Source organism: Lepisma saccharinum, chromosome 18 (genome assembly GCF_977018435.1).
Source record: "Lepisma saccharinum chromosome 18, izLepSacc3.1, whole genome shotgun sequence".
NCBI lineage: Eukaryota > Metazoa > Arthropoda > Insecta > Zygentoma > Lepismatidae > Lepisma > Lepisma saccharinum.
The window spans coordinates 30893261-30915388 of record NC_139246.1 but is presented as its reverse complement, the minus strand read 5'-3'; the positions used below and the strand labels follow the sequence as shown (position 1 = coordinate 30915388).

The 22128-nt window shown below is 37.4% G+C and overlaps 1 protein-coding gene across 1 annotated transcript in view; it reads left to right on the top strand.

Annotated features, from left to right (window-relative positions):
• Positions 1-14594, top strand: part of LOC146001942 (odorant receptor coreceptor-like) — a 69367-nt gene extending 54773 nt beyond the window's left edge. The window contains exons 3-6 of the mRNA XM_083139662.1: positions 2889-2988; positions 4433-4537; positions 6689-6844; positions 13468-14594. Of these exons, the coding sequence (XP_082995788.1) occupies positions 2889-2988; positions 4433-4537; positions 6689-6844; positions 13468-13518 (412 nt within the window). The 3' untranslated portion in view covers positions 13519-14594. The remainder of the gene's footprint in view (positions 1-2888; positions 2989-4432; positions 4538-6688; positions 6845-13467) is intronic.
• Positions 14595-22128: the final 7534 nt, after the last annotated feature.

The window sequence follows — 22128 nt, the reverse complement described above, 5'->3', positions numbered from 1 at the left end:
CCACAACCAATAATCGCAAGGTGTCAAGTCTGGTGATCTTGCAGGCCAAGCAGTGGGCCCTCTTCGGCCAATCCATCTATCTTGAAATTGTTCGTTAAGAAACTGCCGAACTTCAAGGTCAAAATGCGGCGGCGCCCCATATTATTGCATGTGGACGTCATTGATGATGCCTAACCTATTAGGTTCTGGCACAAGGAATGTCTGTAGCATGTTCAGATAGTTGTTGCCATTTACCGTGTCTTCTTCGAAGAAAAATGGACCAATCACTCGATCCTGGCCATCCACTGCGTGGCAAATCTGACACATTTCCCGTTGCCTTGAACTTTTCATACCATCTCTTGATGCTTGAATTTCCTGGGGGTGGTTTCCCATATGTTGTCTGGAACTTTCTCTGCACTGAAACACAAGATTTTAACTCTGCAAACTTCAGAACACACTGTGCCTTTTCCTGGATGGACGCCATCTTAAGTCACATGATCACGTGATTACCAGTGCAAGCGTCACTGAGCAGTGTGGCCAGAACAAAACTTTAAACTTCCACCCTTCTCACCCAAAAAATGTGTATTGTTAAACGCAACAGCTAAAAAGTTATAGAGTTTTAGTTTTTTGCAGGACTTTATGGACTCCCTGTATATATAAAACAAAACTATTGTTCATGTATATTGTGCGCTTATGCTAATCGTCATACTATGAATGGTTAATAAGTGATGTTATGTTGCGTCTAGTACATAGAATGAACGTTCTTAACATTTTTATGGATATTTTAAAATGTAATTACTCTACCCGAAACTTTCATTACTGGTTAATTAAAAGTGACCTGTTTTTATCTCTACGTCACATACAAAGTAGATGGTGAAAGGCCGAAGGTTGAAATGAAAATTAGAAAGAAAGGAAACTAGAGAGCATAGCTTTCGCTAAAAGTGGTATAAGGAAGCATAAAACTCGGCAAGTAGCCTGGCCCAAAATCGAAAAACAGTTTTTCTTTAAGGTAAAGTAAGTCACTCCCAGTTGGCTGTCAATGGACATAAAACACCCCATACAAATTTTGTTACAGGAGTGATATCAAAGGATAACACTCCTCGATAAACGTAATCCATGACCCTAAAAAGGCATGATTACTTTATTTTTTTTAAACTTGAGTTCATAGATATGCAGCAGGTCATGAAAGAGTCACAGAATACATAATTATTGCTGGAATAGATTTGAAGTGACTAAGTCGGTCGAAATCTTAAGTTTCTTCATGCAAGTCCAGATTTGTCTCCTACACTGACCCCCTGCATCACTTTTCTTAGAAGGACCATACTTGTTACTGATTCTACTATTCTTCTTCCACCTGTTTTCCTAGCGCTTGAGCAGAAAAATGAAGCAAGATCTTCACTGGCGCGTCGTCTCCCTTCAGAGCGGTCACCCTTCTGCGGCGGTAATCCTGTCCCACCTTCCAGCTTCCAGCTTCTTCATAAACCCTTCCATTTCTAGAAACTTTTTGCCCTCTTTAACTTCTGTTATTTTCATGACGCTCTGATGGAATATATGGGACCTCCCAGATGGCGCAGTGGTACCTTCGTCGTCTTGTAATCAAGGGATACCCAGTGGAGTCACATAGTTGTCCGCATCAAACTTTAAACTGTAGGTTCAGTCCCGATTAGCCTTTCTGTGCATAAATTGGACATTGTCGAATTTCGGCAAGTTGCGAATTCCGTGCGCTCTATTGACATGCATTTGCTACACTGCCGGCAAGTGGTGCTACCTAAAGACGATACTGCTAGGCTTTTGATACGGACAGAACCACATCGCATGTCACAACAGAAGCATGTGATCAACTTTGCTATTTTTTGTCACTTTAAGTGCCAGTCTTCATTTTGATGCTAAATAAACATTTACAATGACCAACGAATATGGTTAACCCTGGGCCTAACATATCTCTATCATGACCAATTGTACCCAACATAACTCCTTTACATGTTAGACAGGGTGTTAAGGGACTTTTGAATCTTTTATCAGTCAAATAGCTATACATATTATTTTGTATCTCCTGATCCCATTGCAATCCCAGTTTTATTTTTTCATATGGTTTACAGTATAGCATGGTGTACCAAATATATTTTTGCCAGGATTTTTTGGCAATGACATGTTTGAGATTTTCAAGGTCAGAAGTCAAGGTCACGTAACAATGTTTTATTTTTATCTAAACTTAGGCTTTACATATCATTGGAAAGCTTGTTCAATTCCATGCACAATCAATTTTATTTCAGCTTCCTACGTTAAATACGAGCAGAGTTACAGCACATTTAGTATAGCTAAACGTGCTCAAAAATAACAATTTCTGCTAAATTTGACCTTGAATAATTTTACACTTACAAGACAAGCGAGATACAAATTTTTACAGTTAGTAAGTTCCATGCATAGTTTCAAGTCCCCAAATTTCATGATAATGGGAAATGGTTGGATTGAAAATTTCACATATCTGTGTTCATTTTTCATGGAATGACTCATATATATTCTGTGACTCTTTCATGATCTTCCTCATATATACGACCTCAAGTTTGATAAAAGACAATAAAGTGGTCAAACCCTTTGAGGGCCATTCAGCACGTTTGACGAGGATAAAAAGCAAGGCCGGAAAAATGGCGCACAGGTGCCAACATTTGTGTAGGATATTTTTAGGTCTATTGGCACCAAATTGAGGGGTGACTTGCTAAATGCTCGTATTTTGGGTATTTTGGACCAGGATACTGGTCAACTCTCCAAATCATTGAAAAAGATTTAGGCTCATTCAACAATAAGTACATAAGAATTTTTACAGTGTTTCATTCTTTACGATAATATGTTTCCATTCATACACTTCACCTCCATCTCTACCAACATTTTCTTAAAATATCCTTTTTTAGGTTTACCGTCGAGGTTGAGGACATGTATGGAGTGGCACTCCTCTTACACATCCTTCTGGCCGCCATGAATCTGTGTATCCTTGCATTCGAATCTAGTCAGGTAAGTTATTTTGCTTACAATAATTCGGCTTCAGTTCTAGTAATGCGTCAAAAAATGACGTCGGTACTGTCCGAATCACGTAAGACGCACCTAGCTTGAATGGACGAGTCAAAACGCGAAAGGGGGAGTAGCTACAAAAATGTGCGAAACGCTTCGGGTTTCCGTAACAGTATTTTGCTTGAATACATTCTGTTGTTTGTTATCGCTTGATAGTTTGTGTTTGTGGTTCCTGATGATTACTACAATACGTAACGAATCCTAACAAAGGTATACGCAGACGAGTTTTGCGGCATTTGCTTCCCCATCTAGCAACTACCACCTCTATTTTGCTACTGGACTTGCCCAGTTCGCACATGCGCATTTGTGTCAATGGTCATGCCTAACATAAGCGGACTGTAGCAAGAATGCGATTTGAGTTACGTTTTAAATAATAAATAATAAATCACCTAACCTAACGATCTTCAGTTTCGTATAATCATAATTTATCCCACTGTCGTGATTAGTCAAACGTTGCAGAAAACCGGAGTAACATTAAAGAAATGCAAATACCCGCAGGGTTTTCTAATTTTCTACTACTCTAAGAGAGAAGTTTCTACAAAGATGTTACTACTCAGTGATTAATAAAACCAATGTATCTTATAGAACAACCATAGAATGAATAAGCAAACTCCTTATCCATTCACTAACATATAACGCTATTATCTACACTGTGAATACATTTACCGCAATTTTACGGCGAATACCTCGGCAGCTAGGACGCCAGTCCTATCAACATAAAATTGCAGTTGTATCACAGTAAAAAAACAACATTTAACCAGCGAAAACAATGAACAACACCACAAAGACAGCAAAGTCAATTTCCCATCTTTCGTTGTTTTTCATGTGTTTGCGTGTAGTTCTCTCTAGACACAGTAGTGTAAACCCGCTGTTTCTTGAATATCAATAATTTACACGTAAATTATTTTACATTTTAGTACCAAATTGCATACCTTACAATAACAATAACGGTTTTACAATGCATCTTCAAGTTGTTCGCCGTCATGTACGATATTTGTAATATACATTCAGGGTTTATAAATTTATCTTATGGACGGTGAAAATAGTGTGGAGTGAACTTACGGTGAACCATCAGTGCATTTAACGGTAACATGACCGTAAAGTTACGGCAATTTCTATACATTGTAGAATGTAGTCAAAGAGCCTACAACACCTTCAACAGATTGCGTAATGGAATGTGCGCGAGACAGAAAAATAGTCAAGTATGGAAGATTGTCTCAGTTACATCACTTCATAAACTCGCATTGGTTATACATATAAGAAGACACCACAACTACCCAGAAAACGAACCTGTCTTAATTTTATATTATGTAATCAAAACTTAATATATAAAATATGTTTTATGGTTTCAAGCATGTAATCTTTGTCGATTTTGTCTGTTTTCCAGATTAGGCAGATGAACATCTACTCTATCAATGTTCTTGGTTTCATGATTCAGAATCTTCTCCACATCTTCGTCTTCTGTATAGAAGGGAATAACTTAATGGAAGAGGTAAGACAAGTATCAAACTTTACTTTATGGTATGAACTTGTATCGTGGACCTCGCCAATGGCGTAGTGATGGTGCAGTCGCCTTACACTCAAAGGTTTGATCTCCGGTTGAGAAATGTTCATATCCTACTTTAAATGTAGGTCCAATACAGGTTATACTGATCACGCAATGGAATTAAAAAAAAACTTTTAAAATAGCTTTCCTCGTCTCCAGACTTACGTATAATAACAAACCATTAACTACATGAACTTTGCACGTATGTTTTGTACGCTCTGTAAACACAGAATCTTTACAGCGTTCCACACCCTGACAACGTATCACACTGCAGATTCCACTCTGACAATGTAGCTTCTTGACAGTGAACACCCTGACAACATATTATCGTGAAAGTATACCATTCCAGCAACGTAATATCCGGACAGCGTATTACACTAGCAACGTACGTGACAGCGTACCACTTGACAATGTAGCATTGCAGGAGCATACCACTTTCACAACGTAACATCATGTCAGCGTACAATCCTCTCAACGCAGCATCCTTACAGCGTACCACTTTGACAACGTAACATCACGACTGCCTATCACCCTGACAACGTAGCATCCTGACAGCTTAACACCCTAATAACATAGTGTTGTGAAAGCATACCACTTCGGCAACGTAACACCCGGACAGCGTGTCATACTGCAACGTACGTGACAGCGTACCACTTGACAATGTAGCATTGCAGGAGCATACCACTTTCACAACGTAACATCGTGTCAGCGTACAATCCTCTCAATGCAGCATCCTTACAGCGTTCCTCTTTGACAACGTAACAACACGACTGCCTATCACCCTTACAACGTAGCATCCTGACAGCTTGACATCCTAACAACATATAGTTGTGAAAGCGTACCACTTCGGGAACGTAATATCCGGACAGCGTATTACACTAGCAACCGAGCAGTGTACCAGTTTGAAATATCAACACCCTGGCAGCTTTTCACTTGACAACATAGCTTCCTGACAGCGTACTCTCCTCATAACAGAGTATCGTGACAGCGGACCATCATTACAATGTAGCAACGTAGCACACTCATCTAGAATGTGTTCTTCAATAGACTGAGTGAAACAAGCACGAACACAATATCGGAAACAATATAAGCTCACGATATCCTTCTTCAACTTAATTTAATTATGAAAATCATAACACCATATCTATTTTCGACATCAGGATTAAACAATTGAACATCTGTCATTCATACAGTCCTGACACAAGTATACATTAGTATTAACATTCTTTTGGTTTGTTTGAAATCCACATTATGCTTCGATAAACAAATTGGTGCTGAACTTACAGTTTGAAATGGTATCAGGTTCACTGTGCAATATACTTCAAACCCTGGACCATAGATTACAAGCGACACAATTACCACTACTACATTGAAAAGGCAGTGCAATAAGTTTTTGGGAGGGAAACTAAAACGTAGGATTTGGTCTTTCCAAAACTTAAAAAGAAGACAATGCTTATTTGTATGATTAAGGATCTAAAACCTTTTCGCTTAAATTAGATTTAGTTACAGGGCATTCCATTAGGATTGGTGGGACGCCAAGTGCACATTTTTGGCATTGAAGTAACTATTGTACTGATTTATAGATATAAGTGAACAATTTTGTGCCACTGCCTCTTTATGTAATAAGAAATGTATTTTAATTTCTATGAATTCTCAAATGATGGAATATAAATTATTTAAGACAACGAGAGAAGGTAACGTACCTTTTAATACTTTAGTGGAGGTGAAGAGGAATAGAGATAGTTAGAGGGGAACTTTATTGTTATTGGATATCTTGGGCTTGATGGGACACAATACAAGGACAAAACAAATCAAAAAGTTAAAATAAATTAACAATATGCAAAATATCTTCTACCTTTAACATAATTATATATAATACTGAAATTTGCATTCAAATGACAAGTCCATATTGTTGACTCACAAGATATGACAAAGTTATAGCATTTGATTTAATTTCAAAAATTGAGATTCAGGGACACAGTAGTAATGAATGCCAAGAACGTATCCTAACCATACACATCAACTCTACACTTATATTTATATTTTTAACTGACTCATCTGCACAACTGACTATTGAATCCTCACCTCTCATTCCAGAGTTCGTCTCTCATGAGATCTGTGTACGACAGCTCCTGGTATGCTGGTTCAGAAGAAGCCAAGGTCTTCATCCAGATCGTCTCTCAGCAGTGTCAGCGCCCTCTCAGCATCTCTGGAGCAAAATTCTTCACCCTGTCTTTCGATTTCTTCGGGTCGGTAAGTTGCCTAAAATTATACATGAAGAACTATCATTGTCGAAGAGTTCTGATAGTGTATAGTGTTGACAGTGTATCACCCTTTCAACGTAAAATCCTGCGAGTATGCCACTCTGACAACGTAGCATTCTCACAGCCTACAACAACGTACGAGGGTCACTATTTATATTTTGAGCCTAACAATGAAAAAACAGGAATTTGGCATTGAAAACTGCTTTATTGTTTTTCGAAGTATTCTCCTTTATGGTCAATACACTTTTGCGTTCGTTCGAACTATTTGTCAAAGCAGTTTTTCCAATCTTCTTGAGACACCTCCATAATATGGTTTTTGAACGCATCAACGGCGTCTTCCGCCGACGAAAATCGTTGTCCACGCAATTTATTCTTGACATTCGGGAACAAAAAGAAGTCATTGGGTGCCAAATCAGGACTGTACGGCGGATGACCCATCAATTCGATTTTTTGACTCTTCATAAAGTCGGTTGTTAGACGAGATGTGTGACAGCTGGCATTGTCTTGATGAAGAATGATCCGACTGCGTTTGTTTGTTTTCCGTATTTGACCGAAGACCTCTGGCAAACAAATTGTTGTGTACCATTCAGAGTTGACCGTTCTACGTTCCTCTAAAGGCACAGTTGCCACATGACCAGTTTTCCCGAAAAAACAGGCGACCATTTGTTTCGATGTGCTTCGAGCGCGAACAACTTTTGTTGGATTGGGTTCATCTTGAAACACCCATACAGTCGACTGCTGTTTACGTTCCTGCTCATATGCACATATCCATGATTCGTCACCTGTTACAATCTTATATACGTCTTTTGAAGCACCAAGATTGTATTTATTGAGCATTTGTTTGCACCAATTGACGCGAGCGTCTTTTTGAGTTTTTGTCAAATTGTGTGGGATCCAACAAGAACATACCTTTCTCACAGCTAAATGATCATGTAATATTTTATATATGCTTGTGGAACTAATGCCTATGGTTGCCTCAATCTCACAGTATGTCACATGACGATCTTGCAGTATTAGTACAGCGCCTTGAATAACGTAGTTTGGAAAACAACCCAAGAAACTGGTTCCCCGAGACGATGACAAGTAGATGGCAGTGCGATCGACCCAGGTGCTAATTTTGTTATGAAAGTAATGCGGCTTAGTTAGTTTTTGGAATATATTGTGTAGATTTGTTTCTCTAGAAATGCGGTAAGTGAATTGATGGAAACAGTTATATTTGTGGAGTGATTTGCAGTCACGAAATGGCATTAATTTGGAAAGAAAAGTAAAATAAAATTAATAAATAAATAGCATGCGTAACACAAGAAGAAACATCGCAATGTGATTCCGGACGTCAGGTCTTGGACTGTGTATTACAGTTTATTTTTCTATGTTATGATAATATAAATAGTATCCTGAGAGATATTTCATACCGAGGCGACAAACTACAAATGTCGCTTGAAAGCGAGCAGTCGGAAATCAATGCAGCCTTTCGAACCGTAGGGACAGAAGCTCTGACTGCATCGTTTCCTCAAGGAGATTTTAGACCAAAGCGACACGCGACAAACGACACGAGGATTTCACACCAAAGCGACACGGGTCATTCGGTCCAAGGCAACTTTCATACCGAAGCGACACATGTTGCTTGGAAAGGAGCCAATCAAGAGCAACATTTCACATCGTAGCGGCATGACGGGAAGCACAGGCCAACGTTCGGTTGGTGAAATCCTCAAGCGATAAGTGTCGCGTGCCGCTTGTCGCTTTGGTGCGCAATCTCACTAAAGCAAGACACTCATTGCATCGCGTATGCGCGAACAACAAACCACGGCAACATGTTGCAAGCTATTGAGGAAATGGCCCAATTTGAGCGACGCACAAGCGACAAAGTGACACGTGTGGCTTATCGTGTCGCCTAGATCTGTTGTTGTAATGTGTCGCCTATCTGTTGTTTGCAAGAAACGCTTGCTAATAGACTGAAGGCACCATGTCGCTTGTCACTTAGTTGGGAACTCCCCGTGTAGCGCGTCGCTTCGGTCTCAGCACCCTTCCTTTAAGGAGCTTTCCGACCGAAGTAACAAGTAGCACGCGAATACGCCATATGAACGTGTCGTTTGCTGTTTGGACCCTCATCTGCAATGAATGCTATTTTACAGTCTGGAAGTGTGTGTCACTAGTGTGACAGTGTGAACATCCCGTGTTGCTTGTCCCATTGGTTTGAAAGTTGCCTTACACTCATGTCGATGGCTCTAAGAAAGTTTTGTGGGGTTCCCCTTGTCGTTTCATGCAATCATCATTATCATCATCGCCGCGATTAGTTTAAAGCGGAAGAAAAGAGACAGTAAATATCCAAAATACAAATGCTTCAGTGTGTATATCTTTAAAAGAAATGATGATGATGATAATAATAATGAACCTAATTCATACACAAAAATTTAGTTGCCAAGAACATTGAATGCGTATTTTTTCTCCCGTATTATTAACGAAAGTATGACGATAACAGGACGTGGTCGACTTTCTAGAATGTTCGTTAATATCTTCGCGACCACTGTACCAAATATCATAGCAATTATCACATTCATAGAAATGTTTCATGTAAAAGAATCAGACGTTGCAGCGAAAACTCCATTTACTTCCATTATAAGCAGTCGAACACCGAGCACCGGGGTCAACACCAGCGCCTCTAGCGGATAATTTTCGAGTGGAACCAGCCAGAGAGCGCAGAACCATGCCGTTTTCCACACTACGTTATTCTAGGCGCTGTAGTATTAGGTTTTGCACAGCATCAATGTTTTCTTGAACAACAACTGATTTTGGACGACCTTCGCGAATCTCGTCGGTGAGCGAATGGCGACCACGATTAAATTCGTTATACCAGCGTTTCACAGTGGCAAAGGATGGGGCTTCATCGCCAAATGTGGAAGTAAGTTGATCGATGCACTCTTGTCTTATAATCCACGTCGAAAATCGTAAAAAATCATGTTCACGAGTTAATTCCATTTTATTGTTGTCGCGCAATCTCCAAGGCAACATAAACAACACAAATTAAGCTATTGACAAAACATTTGAAGTACGTTATGATCAATAATGCCAGACGATTCCGTGCAAACGTCAAATCGCGCCTAACTTCAATCAGTGTTGCCAAGGCTCAAAATATAAATAGTGACCCTCGTAGTATCCAAACAGCGTACCATCACAACAACGTAGTATTCAGACACCGTACTACCTTGATAACGTAGTATTCTGACACTGCACTAGCACCTTGAGAGTGTGAAACACGGACAATGTGACACCCTGGCAGCGGACTACGTTGACAATATACAATCCTGACAGTGTATTTTCCTCACAACGTAGTATATTGTCCACGTAGCATCACCTTGACACGTAGCATCTCGATAATACTAATCTTACTGTTTTCTACATTGAGAACTTAGCCCCTTACTACAGTTAAAACATAGCATCCTAAGAGTGTTCCAACTTGACAGCGTAGCGTCCTAAGAATGTAGCATTTAGAACCGTAGCATCTTAAAAAGTGCATTATCCTAACAACGTAGTATCATGACAGTGTACCAATCTAACAACGTAGTATCATGACAGTGTACCAATCTAACAACGTAGTATCATGACAGTGTACCACAACTCTAAAGTATTCTGACAGCATACTACCCTGCCAACGTAGCATCCTCACACAGCACTACCTTCACAACAAAACATGCTGATTTAGTAGAAACAAATACATTTTTTTTGTTTTAACATGTTTTAAATGTTTTATACAGTGTTTTAGTCAAGATCAAAAATCATGTTTTAAACAAAAAAAAGTTTATAACATAATGCCAAGACGACTTATCTTCTATGAATAATTGTTGATAAAGAATCTGTTTATCATCCACGGAAAGACTGTTATTTCTGGTTATAAAGTAAAAACTTCACTTTTCTTAAAACACCTATTTATTTTACTTGCACTGTTTGAGAAGGTTCCATTATTCCACAGTTGCCAGGTCCCGTTCTATCCATGTTGTAGCTACTCTGTTTTCCGAAATATCACATTTTATTGTTAACAATATGCATTGACATGAACAACAATGTACGTTAATTGCGTAAAAAAGCAGTGTCATTCATATACTATTCGATTCGAGCAGATTCGACATAACTTTAGGCCACTTCTTATACATGAAAAAGTTGAAAGGGAGTGTCTCAATGCTCATTATGACTGGAAATGTCACAAGTGAGTATGTTTAGAACGCAACGTTAAGTGTGTACGTGATCTAATATAGTAAAAATTCTCAAAATATTATTGTCTATTTCCTAAACTTTCGGGACGCGCGCTTATCTCACTCAAGCAAGCAGTCGCTAGTTTGAGTTGGTGTTTTAAGTCCACTTTATGCACAGTAAGGCTAATCGGTACTGGACCTACAGTTTAAAGTGGGATCCGAACCACTTGTGCCTCCACCGGGTATCGAAACCGGGACTCCTTGATTACAAGGCAACGACGCTACCACTGCGCCAAAGGGGAGGCCCTCAGTCGCTAGTTGTACTTTTTACAAAATACATAAATTAGCTATTTTCACAAGCTTAATTTATTTTGTGCTCCTCTATTATGTTTTTTAGATTTTTATATTTTATTTTTTATTGTTTTATTTAGTTTTATTTGGTAAGATTTTTACGCACCCACATTATTTATTAACTCATTGTTTAATATGTCAATTATGAAAATAAATACTTGTGTCATTCAATGACGTCATAATTTGTTTTACTCAGTTTTGTAGTATGTGCAATGGTTATTGACTAACCTTGATATAATTGAGTGCTGATTGCTAGGTAATGTAGTTTATTGATTCTGATATCTGAAGTAAGTGACTTTAAAAACTGAATGTTTCAATTTGTGTACTCTAGTAATAATTTCAAACTTAATACAGTTTTAATTCTAATAAGAAGTTTATTTGAGATTGCAAGTGTGTCATATGAAGAACAACTAAAGTTTTAAGGTATACTCTGTGTGAGATTTAATATATTTTACACAAAACTACCCTACGTTATTCCCACGTCTGAAGAGGCCTCATGGTAGGCCGATATGTCTTGTGGTTTCCGGAATGGATTAACAGTAGCTAGGTTGAAACCGAGAACGTAACAAGATTCTTTATTATCTTATATTGGTGCCATGGTCCAAGAAGCTTCCAGAGAATGTTTTTAATCTCACAAACCTTTGTCGTACATCAAATAGTTTTTAAATCCTTACCAAGCACAAATTCTCTAACAACACGTTCTTGAAACTTTAAACATCCATATAATAAATACAAAATAGTCATCATACTCAATAAAATCTTCACTCATGGTAGCTGTCACTCTCGTCTAAATCACTAATTACGCCTACATTGTCGTCCTAGCTTGAATATTCTAGAAGAATTTGTTATATTTTACTTGTATCTAATCTATTTGACACGTTGAATAAGATAATTACTCACAAAAGGTACAAAAATCAAAAATAAATACTACACGAGAAGGAGGATGTTTTTAAAAGTACAACATTACCTGACGCTCATTGTTACAATTCTTATTTTCCACTGGAAAACCGTTAGAACTGGTGGGTATAGTCAAGAAAAAGAATAGACGTGAGCCCCACCTTACAATGTTACAAAATGCCTTTGCTAGAAACAAAAGCCTATAGAATTACATTCATTCCCCGTACCTTGCCTCTGTAATAGATTCTGAAGTCCATATTTGGAAATACGAAAATTCAAACATCGTAGTTTTTGGAGTGAAAATGCCCTTTTCTTAAGTATCCTAGCAACGTCTGTTTCCAGGGCCAACAATAAACATGGCAATCACGACAAATTACAACAATAAACATTTCATTAAAACTGCCTCGATGTAGGTATTTTCATATTTAATCTCTTGTTTGAAGCACGTTTTCTGACTGGAATTGAATCATCTGCGTAGTTGTGGATCTCAAGGGAAAAGTATGAGAAAACAATGTTTGATTTCGCCCCCGGAAACGGACATTGCTGGGAATCTGAGGATAGGGTATTTTCACTCTTAGAAAAGGCTAAGTGGCTAATTTTTAAATTTATCGTTGTGTTGAGACAATGTCGTGGAGCATTTTCCGCCTCAGAGGCTTCTTTAAAGGAGCATATTTATGTCAGTGAGTGAGTGAGTGAGTGTTGGAATTGGGCTTTCATTACTCTTCCTTCGTTTCAATGATTTGAAAACTAACAAAATATTCATTACGTCACAAATAAATGGAGCAAGTGCTTATTCATTTTTCTTAATCTAATTATGTATCTTTCCATTGCTAAGAATGACAACAGAAATAACTTCAAGCGACAAATTGCTTGCGATTGTAACACTGGCTCTGAGTAAAACAGACCTGTCGCGCAATATCATTCACTTTCCACCCCACACAAATGTTACATAAAAATACAATGCTGTAAACCAAACATTTTAAACATTTTCAATGCAAAGAATTGAGAATAAAATTTAAAGAGAAAATACCCTGTTTAAATAATACCTTGAATTTTATTAAATTTCTAAAAAATGTAGGATTTACTGCACAACACACTAATTCCTCTTTGGAATTCTAATTATATTCAGATTTGTGTTGCTATGGTATTATTTAACTGAGTTTAATTCATTTTTCAGGTGTTAGGAGCTGTGATTACCTACTTCATTGTCCTGGTACAAATGAAATAAGAGAGAACAGAACAGACCACGAGGGACAACTTGTGGCAAATTTGTAAATAACGAGAACTAAGTACAACTATGCAGATTGATGAGGTATAATGAGTGAAGTTAGAGAAGAGGCTCTCCAGCATCTCCACCATGAAGTGTGACTCAAATAAAGTTCGGGGATCAAGAGTCACTGGGATGTAGCAAGAGGTTTTCGGTTCATAACTACTGCAAAAGGGCCCGCCCAGGCCAATGAAGGAAACGAAGAGTTATACCTGAGTGAGAATACCCTCTCCACACGTATCATACCTGCTCGCTGTTCTTGAAGAGTCCTGTCCTAAACGAATATGCAAGTCGTGTCCATAACCTGGCAGAGTCAATACTTCGAGTCTGATCAACGCTTCTCCGTTATCCCGCGTCAAGTGCATCGAATGAGTTACTGAGTTAACTGAGAGCAATGTCCTTTGGGACCTCATGTTTTATTACTCCTCAAGTCCTCTACCGGCGAGATGTATTTTCGTCACCTCCCGTATAACCTCAGTACGAAGGCATTAGGAAATGCAGCGTATTCCTGGGAGAACTTAGAGGCAGTCGAAGGAGGCGAGAGGTTAATGAACAGTGTAAAGATAGCATTAAATGAGCCGCTTCTCTAACTTCACTCATTATACCTCATCAATATACACACACACGCATACACAGGGTGTATCATAAGTAACAGCGCAAACCAAAACTATGAAACTTACACGTTATTAGAAGCAAAAACGTCTTAGTAAACATGTGGTTGAAAACGAACCGTTTGGGAGATAATCGCCACTGACTTGTTTTTTGTACACATCGTACGCTTGTCACTTTACAAGTGACGTGCCTGTTACGTATACCTTCTGTCCTGTACAGGACGTATGGTTTGTTTACAACGCCACCTTTCAATAGCGTTCAGTTTTAAACAAAGAAACCTCGGATTGCGCAAGGAAACAAGCGTACAATGTGTACAAAAAATCATGTCACTAGCGGATCGTAACCATACACTCCCAATTATCTCGCAAACGATTCGTTTTCAACCCCATATTTACTGAGACTTTCTTTCTCTACTACCCTGTACATTTCACCGTTTCAGTTTTCGGTATCACCTATGATACACCCTGTATATATACATACATATATACACATATGAAATGTTAATTATACATTATAACTATAATCAACGCCTTTTAAAGGAAGACAAAAGTGTAAAAATATACAGGGTGATTCTTATAGAACCGACCTGATGAATTTGCTAATAATCCTGCAGGTGATTAATATAACAGCTCTTAATTACTACATAATCCGTGGACTGTACTGAGTCGAATGGTGTGCAGATGATCTCACAGGTGGCAGCACTTATGCTGGAAGGTTACGGGACACATAGTGGAGCACGTACGAACGTGTTTGCAGTGTCCAGGCATGCTTCTTTTGGGGTTTACTGAAGGGCAGGGTATATGCAAACAAATCGCGTACGTTAGAAGCTTTAAGGGACAATATTTCGGCTGAAATCAGGAACGTCACGGAAGAAACAATGCGGCGAGTCACGGCGAATATGCAAACGCGGGTGCAGGCGTGGCTTCTTGGATACGACGGACATTTTCAAACACATGCTCTGACCACAATCAACGGCACACTATCTTTGGTACATCATGTATAAATTACGCTAATATCTGTATAGTTTATTTTATATTACAGCTCATTTTGTCTGGTCGGTTCGAATCACTCTGTATATGACTCAACTAACTCTAATTGGATTCTTGTAAAAATTGTTCATTATTGTTTGATATTGTACTCAGAATTTATGGAAAATGTATGTGCACGAAAAACAGTTCTTAAAAGAAGCACCAACATTTTGAAATACTCGCTTTCCTACTACATGATATGTGTATTGCCTAATTCTCTTGGATGACTGACGGCAAAAGCAAGATCAGTCCCCACCGTAGAGTTAGTCAACCCACACAATGCATTGTAGGGAAGCAAGCATTTCAGGATTGTAAGTATCTCATTATTATTGCCGGTGATTGTACATATATACAACCATTATATATATTTGGTGGGAAAATATTAATGTTTGTTTTCAATGATTTAGCATTAATATTTTAATGTTTGCTTCGTTGTTTACCCTTTGTGAATCTAATTTTTGAAAACACAATTTTTCATTTTGAAATTGCATTTGTTGTTTAATAATGGAAACCAATAATATGAACAACACACTCAGTTATTACCCCACAAAAACGCTTGAGTTCTTTCAAAATAGAACACGTACACAACATGCACTTTTAGAATGGTTTTCAAAAATATGTTTGGTTGTTATTCTAAGTACCATAATATTTGTGTTTATTGTGTATGTTTCCGTTATTAATAAAGTTTAATAAATAATTGTGATGTCTAAAAAGTTTCTTTATTTTATTTTTAAGTTGTACTGTTGGCAAGCATGAAAATTTTAGGCTTATATTATAAAGCAGAATGAAGACGATCACACTTCCCTTCAGAAGTTAGGAAAGATAAAACCAAATATATGCTTAAAGGCCAAAAGCAAATGTTAGGTAACAATCAAAATTGAATTATTAATAACAACTCGTTTGAATAAGTTTCCAAATTCAAGTACTTAAGAGTAATACTAAAAAATGAAAAATATATTAAAGAGGAAATAAAAAGCAGACTTAATTCACGATAATGTGTGCTACATATCTCCTAATAAACTTTTATCTTCTCATATAATACCTACAAAAACGGAAATCTTGCCTGTAGTATTATAAGAATGTGAAACTAAGTCCCTTACAATGAAAGAGGAACATAATTTAAGAGTATTTGAAAATAAAATCCTTAAAAAATATTTGGACGTAAAAGGAATGAGGAGACTGGTGAAAGGGGAAGGTTACATAATTTAGAACTACACAACTTGTATTCCTGCCCAGATATTATTAGAATAATTAAATCAATAAGACGTAGGTGGGCAGATCACGTGGCACCAATGGGAGAGGAAAGAAGAGTTTACAAGATTCTTGTTGGGAAACCTGATGGTAAGAGACCTGTAGGAAGACCAAGAAGATGATGGAGGGACAACGTTGAAATGGACCTAAAGGAAATGGGTAAGGATGGAAAAGAGTATATAGATCTTGCTCAGGATAGGGACAGATGGAAGGCCTGTGTTGCTGCAGCCATAAACCTTAGTGTTTAAAGTTAGTTTAAGCATCTACTGGTTATAACCAAGTGTGGAAGTAATAAATGTTCCTGAGACCACAAGTATATAGTGTTATTTTTCTGGCAGGGAGACAAGGCAAAAAAGTGTAATTTAAAAGTGAAATTTTAATAAATGTTATTCTTAGATTGAATAATCGATTTGTTTGTGATTTTTATTGCAATTTGTTATGTAAGGATAATAACAAATTTCCATACATTGTTATTATATCTATATGGTTTGTACTTCATTACTTTTGATTTAAAATCACAATTATGCGACCTATTTTTTGTACAAATTAAGTAGTTCCCCCAGACTCATTAAACAAGTGGTCAGTAGAGCTTAAAACATAACATCTGAATTTTGAGAGAACAGTTACTGCAAACACAAGAAGTATAAAAATACACACCACTAAATATTTAAGGCGTAGTAATATTGAAATATAACAGTATTTTGTGGAAAATACACATACCTCTACAAAGGTAGCGATTCTTCTAAACTATACACCTCAGTGTTTGGAAATATGCACTACTCTTTTGTATGACTTTCAACTGTAATTAGCTACTTTTGAAATTAAGTAACTGTGATTGTAATATAGCAATTTATTCAACAAACGTAATGTTATCAATTATCAAGAGTTACTTTAGAACACTTATCGTAACGTTCCTAAAACAACTGGGATCGAATCTGCGTGTCGTAGCTCATTCATCATTCACCCCCAACTAATGGCAAACTCGCTGCTCGCGGTAAGCTTGATGGTAAGGTGCGAGAGGTGATAACTACACACATATGAATGGCAAAACGCAACACTTGAGTTTTATATCCTCAAAGACCGGATCAACATGGTGAATGGAAATACATGTCTCTCACCGTGTGGAAGTGCTCCCTCGAGGTATCGAACTACGGACTGGTTATAAACGAGGTGTCCGCTGTGGTGCTAGTCTAAATGCACAGCCTCCACTCTACTTCTACTAGACTTTTGTTGCACTTCTGCACCCTCTGACTGATTGCTCAAAACTGATCAATGACCTCCAGTCTCTTTTATTAAGCAATGCAGAGACAGTCATGTGTAGTCTCTTCCTGGGTTCCACCTGTTTACATGTTTACGCAGTTGGTGACCAGGAAGAGCTTAGGTAAATTCTGCCACTGCATTCCTGATTGTCAAGTTCCTGTCTGGAAAATGACAGCTACTGCATGGGATTTGGAGCTGTTTTTAATCTAATGTAATTTCAATATTTGAGAATTGTTACGTTATATAAACTTGAAAATTTGTAGCGCGCGGAAGCGCAATCCTGTTTCCAAGTACGTATCCTCTCTGAATACTAAGTTGAAAGGACTTTCATGGAAACACCTGAGGAAGCTAGGCATTCTAAATTTAGAACATTCACGCTTCATTTCAATTCGTCATTTCTAATTTCGTTCGTAGACTTCAGTGTTTTAGGTGGATTGTTGAATTAATTTGAACTTGGTAGTCGAGCTCTATTGAAGTATGAAGATTATACTAACAATTATAGTTAGAATGTATAAACATTTAGAGTATTTACGTTCAACACAATTCACAGAAGCATTTAAGACGAAGCCTTATCTAAACGTTTTTGTCACAGATGGAGTTTCGCACGAGTTCCTTTTAATTAAAAGAAACTATCATTTAACTGTTCTATCACGTTGTAATTTGATTAATGCATTCTATTTTACGATGTTATTTAGGAAATTTTGTAGAAAACATTCATATTTGCAATAGGAAAGTCTTGTGATTTATATCACAACCCTAAATCTACATTTCTGGAAGGAAGGTTTGGTTCAAAACTTATTTCTGGGGGTTCTTTGTAAAGATTAAAGTAGTCGGTTTGATTGTGGTGCCTCAATAATACTTTAGCTGATAGATTAAGTGGCAAATTATCTCCAGCACACTCTTTAATCAGCAAAATGTCACCTTCCCAAGTGGATGATTTCTTCCAATTCACTTGGATATCATTTATCTTTCACGAAGGTGACAATTAGGCTGCCATTAAGATCTTTAATCGGTTCTCTAAAAACATAGATTACAACCAACACTAGACTTACATGTAAGTCAACGATAATAGAAAAACGCTCAATATATCTACTGCAATTTCGTACTTCCTTTTACGATACGAAGTACTGCTTAATAATAATGCAAAAGCTATTATTCATGCTAAATAGATTGATAGACTGAAAGACAAATCTGTGCCTAGTAATAGAAATCTAAATTAATTAAGTTTCTGAACGGTGCCTAGGGTCTGTAATACTTCTGCAACGATTCATAATCGTTCTGTTCTCACTTCGATACACTGGACCCACTCTTACCAGGACTGGGCCTGCCTTCAAATAAGGGACAGAAAACAAATATTGTTACACGAGAGTCGCCATTCTAAATACAGAACAGTAAGTTTACATTGCAATATCTAAAGAGGAACATTACAATCTAATTCAGAATCTAAACTTTTTTTCTGTGACATATGTATTTTAATGTATGTAATTCAATTATGTCAATTATGTTAAGGTTTTCTGACAAACGTTAACAGCTATTCTAGCATAAACAGTAATTGCACCATGCATACATATATGTATGTAAAGATATAGCTAAAGCTTCCCCCTGCACCTTATGTAGGGACATGCTCTAAAGAAACTCACCATGAGAGATGACCTACCTTAGGTATCAAAACTGGTACACACACACACTTTCACATACATACAGACATACACACATGTATGTTTATTTATTTATTGTTGACTCGTAAGTAAAAATTAGAAGGTCCTCTTTGAAAACAACATATAACGGAGACAGGATGTTATAAAAGCTTGTAAGGTGTAAAAAAATGTTGTAAGAAGTAAATATAAACATGGATAAAAGACAGATATGGAGTCTCTTGCAATAATGTTTGATCTGTATCAAACCCTATGGGTATTTATCGAATTGAAAAACGAACGATAGTTTTTTATGAATTCTATGCATAAAAGGTAAAATAAAAGTTAAAGTTCCCCGTGCATATAACACCGTGCCATGAAGGCATATTAGAGATTTGTTGGAGCAATTCTATGCATTACTGACGATTTATGGGGTTAATCATGCCATATTAAAAAAAAGTTTTTTTTATATTATGAAGTGTATTGGCAACATTAGTCATGTTAGTGCAGCACTTAGTGCGCCGACATTTGGAGATGTTATTCAATTAATTTTCAGATGAAATAAAAGATTTGTAATTTATTGTACAAAAACTAATCCACGTATATCTAACACTATCTTTTATATTTGAAAGAACATTCCTGGTCACGAGAAATGTTCAGTTCCACTGTGGTGAATAGTGATTTAGGAGTTGGGAATCCCTCACTATGTGGTAACGACTTCAATGCGAAGGGCACATCAACAAATGCAGTTGCCTTTATTCTTCGAAGAATAGCCACGCATTACAGTGCGACAAAAATAACAATCTGGTCCATTGGTTCAGGCCATATCAAAGATACATAAAAAGGCATTGAATAAATACCATTTAACCATTATCTTAGTTTTACAGCAGAACTATGACATGGACCATGTGAGGCTCATGCGCGGTTTTCACATCCCAGCAACAACAGGAGGTACACTATCTTTACACAATCTGTGATGTTTTTACATTGCAATTTTGGAGTGCATTGGTCAGAAGTGTAACAGAATCTGTTATATACACAGATAAGAAGTTCTTTGAGTCCACATACTGTAACTTATCAAAGTTCAGTCACTGTGCCACTTCACGAATCAAACGCTGTATATTTGTTACGATATACAATAATATGTTTTATTGTAGCAAACAGGTTAGATCATACCAAGACATAAGAAACGACTGAAGATATACATGACGATTTGGAACGCAAACAGGTAAAGTGTTGCCAGATTACAAGAAAAGCGGAATTCAGTGGTGTATACTTTACCCATATTATACCTTCGTACGTGATGAAGAAATGTGAGTGGCAAATCCGAAATCAGCATGCCGAAATTAGTTAAGAACACATATTCGCTAAGAGGATACAAAATGGCCGTTCCCTAGTGTTATCTCGATACTTCTCCGGATGGTGATAATTTTCAGTCTGAAACAAAGGTGTCTTTTCGCATTGCAGAGAGAGAGAGAGATGATGAACAGGGAAGAACACAGATCGCGTCCTGGTCTAGGAGGACTCTTCAGGTTGGCCATCAGAGAGATGCAGTTCGCCGGTCACTTCGACTTCGACTACTACACGGACTACAGCCGGTGGAAGGTCATCCTGAGATACGCATACTCGTCATTCCACTTCGGAGTGCTCTTTCTTCATATCATCTTGACCTTCGTGGACATCTACTTCAAAAGAAGCGACTTCGAAAAGATGATTCCCGCCATCGCCACGACGACCTACGGTACCCACGGCGTTATGAAGGCCCTGGTTTTCATCACCAAGAAGGAGAAGTTCCAAAAGGTCCTTCACTGCTGGGACAACATCGAAACCCATCCGTTGTTCGTTGCTGAGAACGAGAAGGCAGATCTCACAACTTACAAGAGAAGCAGATGGATCACAGCATTGGTCTCCATTCTCATCTTCATAGACTACATCTTCTGGGCCACCAAGCCTCTCGTGGACTACCCAGTCAGAGAAGAGAAAAAAGGAAACGAAACCATCCTTGTAAAGAAGAACATAATGATTGTTGAGTGCTGGTACCCCTTCGATATACAAATTACTGGAAATTTCTTAGCTGCTTACGCTTATCAGGTAAGTATTATGTTTTGTGGATCCTATTTAGTCAAGGTGAATTCATCTGGTTGATTCAAATCAGGCATTTTTTGAAAGCAATTACTGATTTAAATTGCTTTAAATAAATTATTTAACAGAATATTTAAATAAGGTTTTTTTTAGATATCAGAATTACTTTTAGTGAAAGAACATTAATCTCGTAATAATTTATTAGTATTTATTAGGCTCTAAGATAGGAAAATAAACAAAATATACCTAGTATGTACTGATGAAGTGAAGCTCATACGAAGAGAAATGAATTATGTAAACTATAAATATACATAAATTGTCTTGATTGAAAATTCAATAATTTTTACAACATAGTGTAGAGAACTGTTAATTTATCAATTTTTCTCCATCCGTAGGCACGAACTGGAGAACAATGTTATTTATATTGAGATGCATACAAGTGGATATGAGAATGATAATGTCTTTGCTTTATTTTTATGGCATCAATATTAGGGCGAAAGATGTGCATACTTTGCCCCTCTCCTGGAAAAAATTACCTTGGTTGCCCTCCCTGGAAAAATCCTACTGACGTCAAAGTCCACAAATTGTTAACAAACCAATGCACTCATTACAATAAACTAGAAATTATAAGAGATGGGTATTTATAGAATTAAATAAGTGTTTAGAAGAGATATTAACAATTTGCTTGGGTCAACTAGCAATCA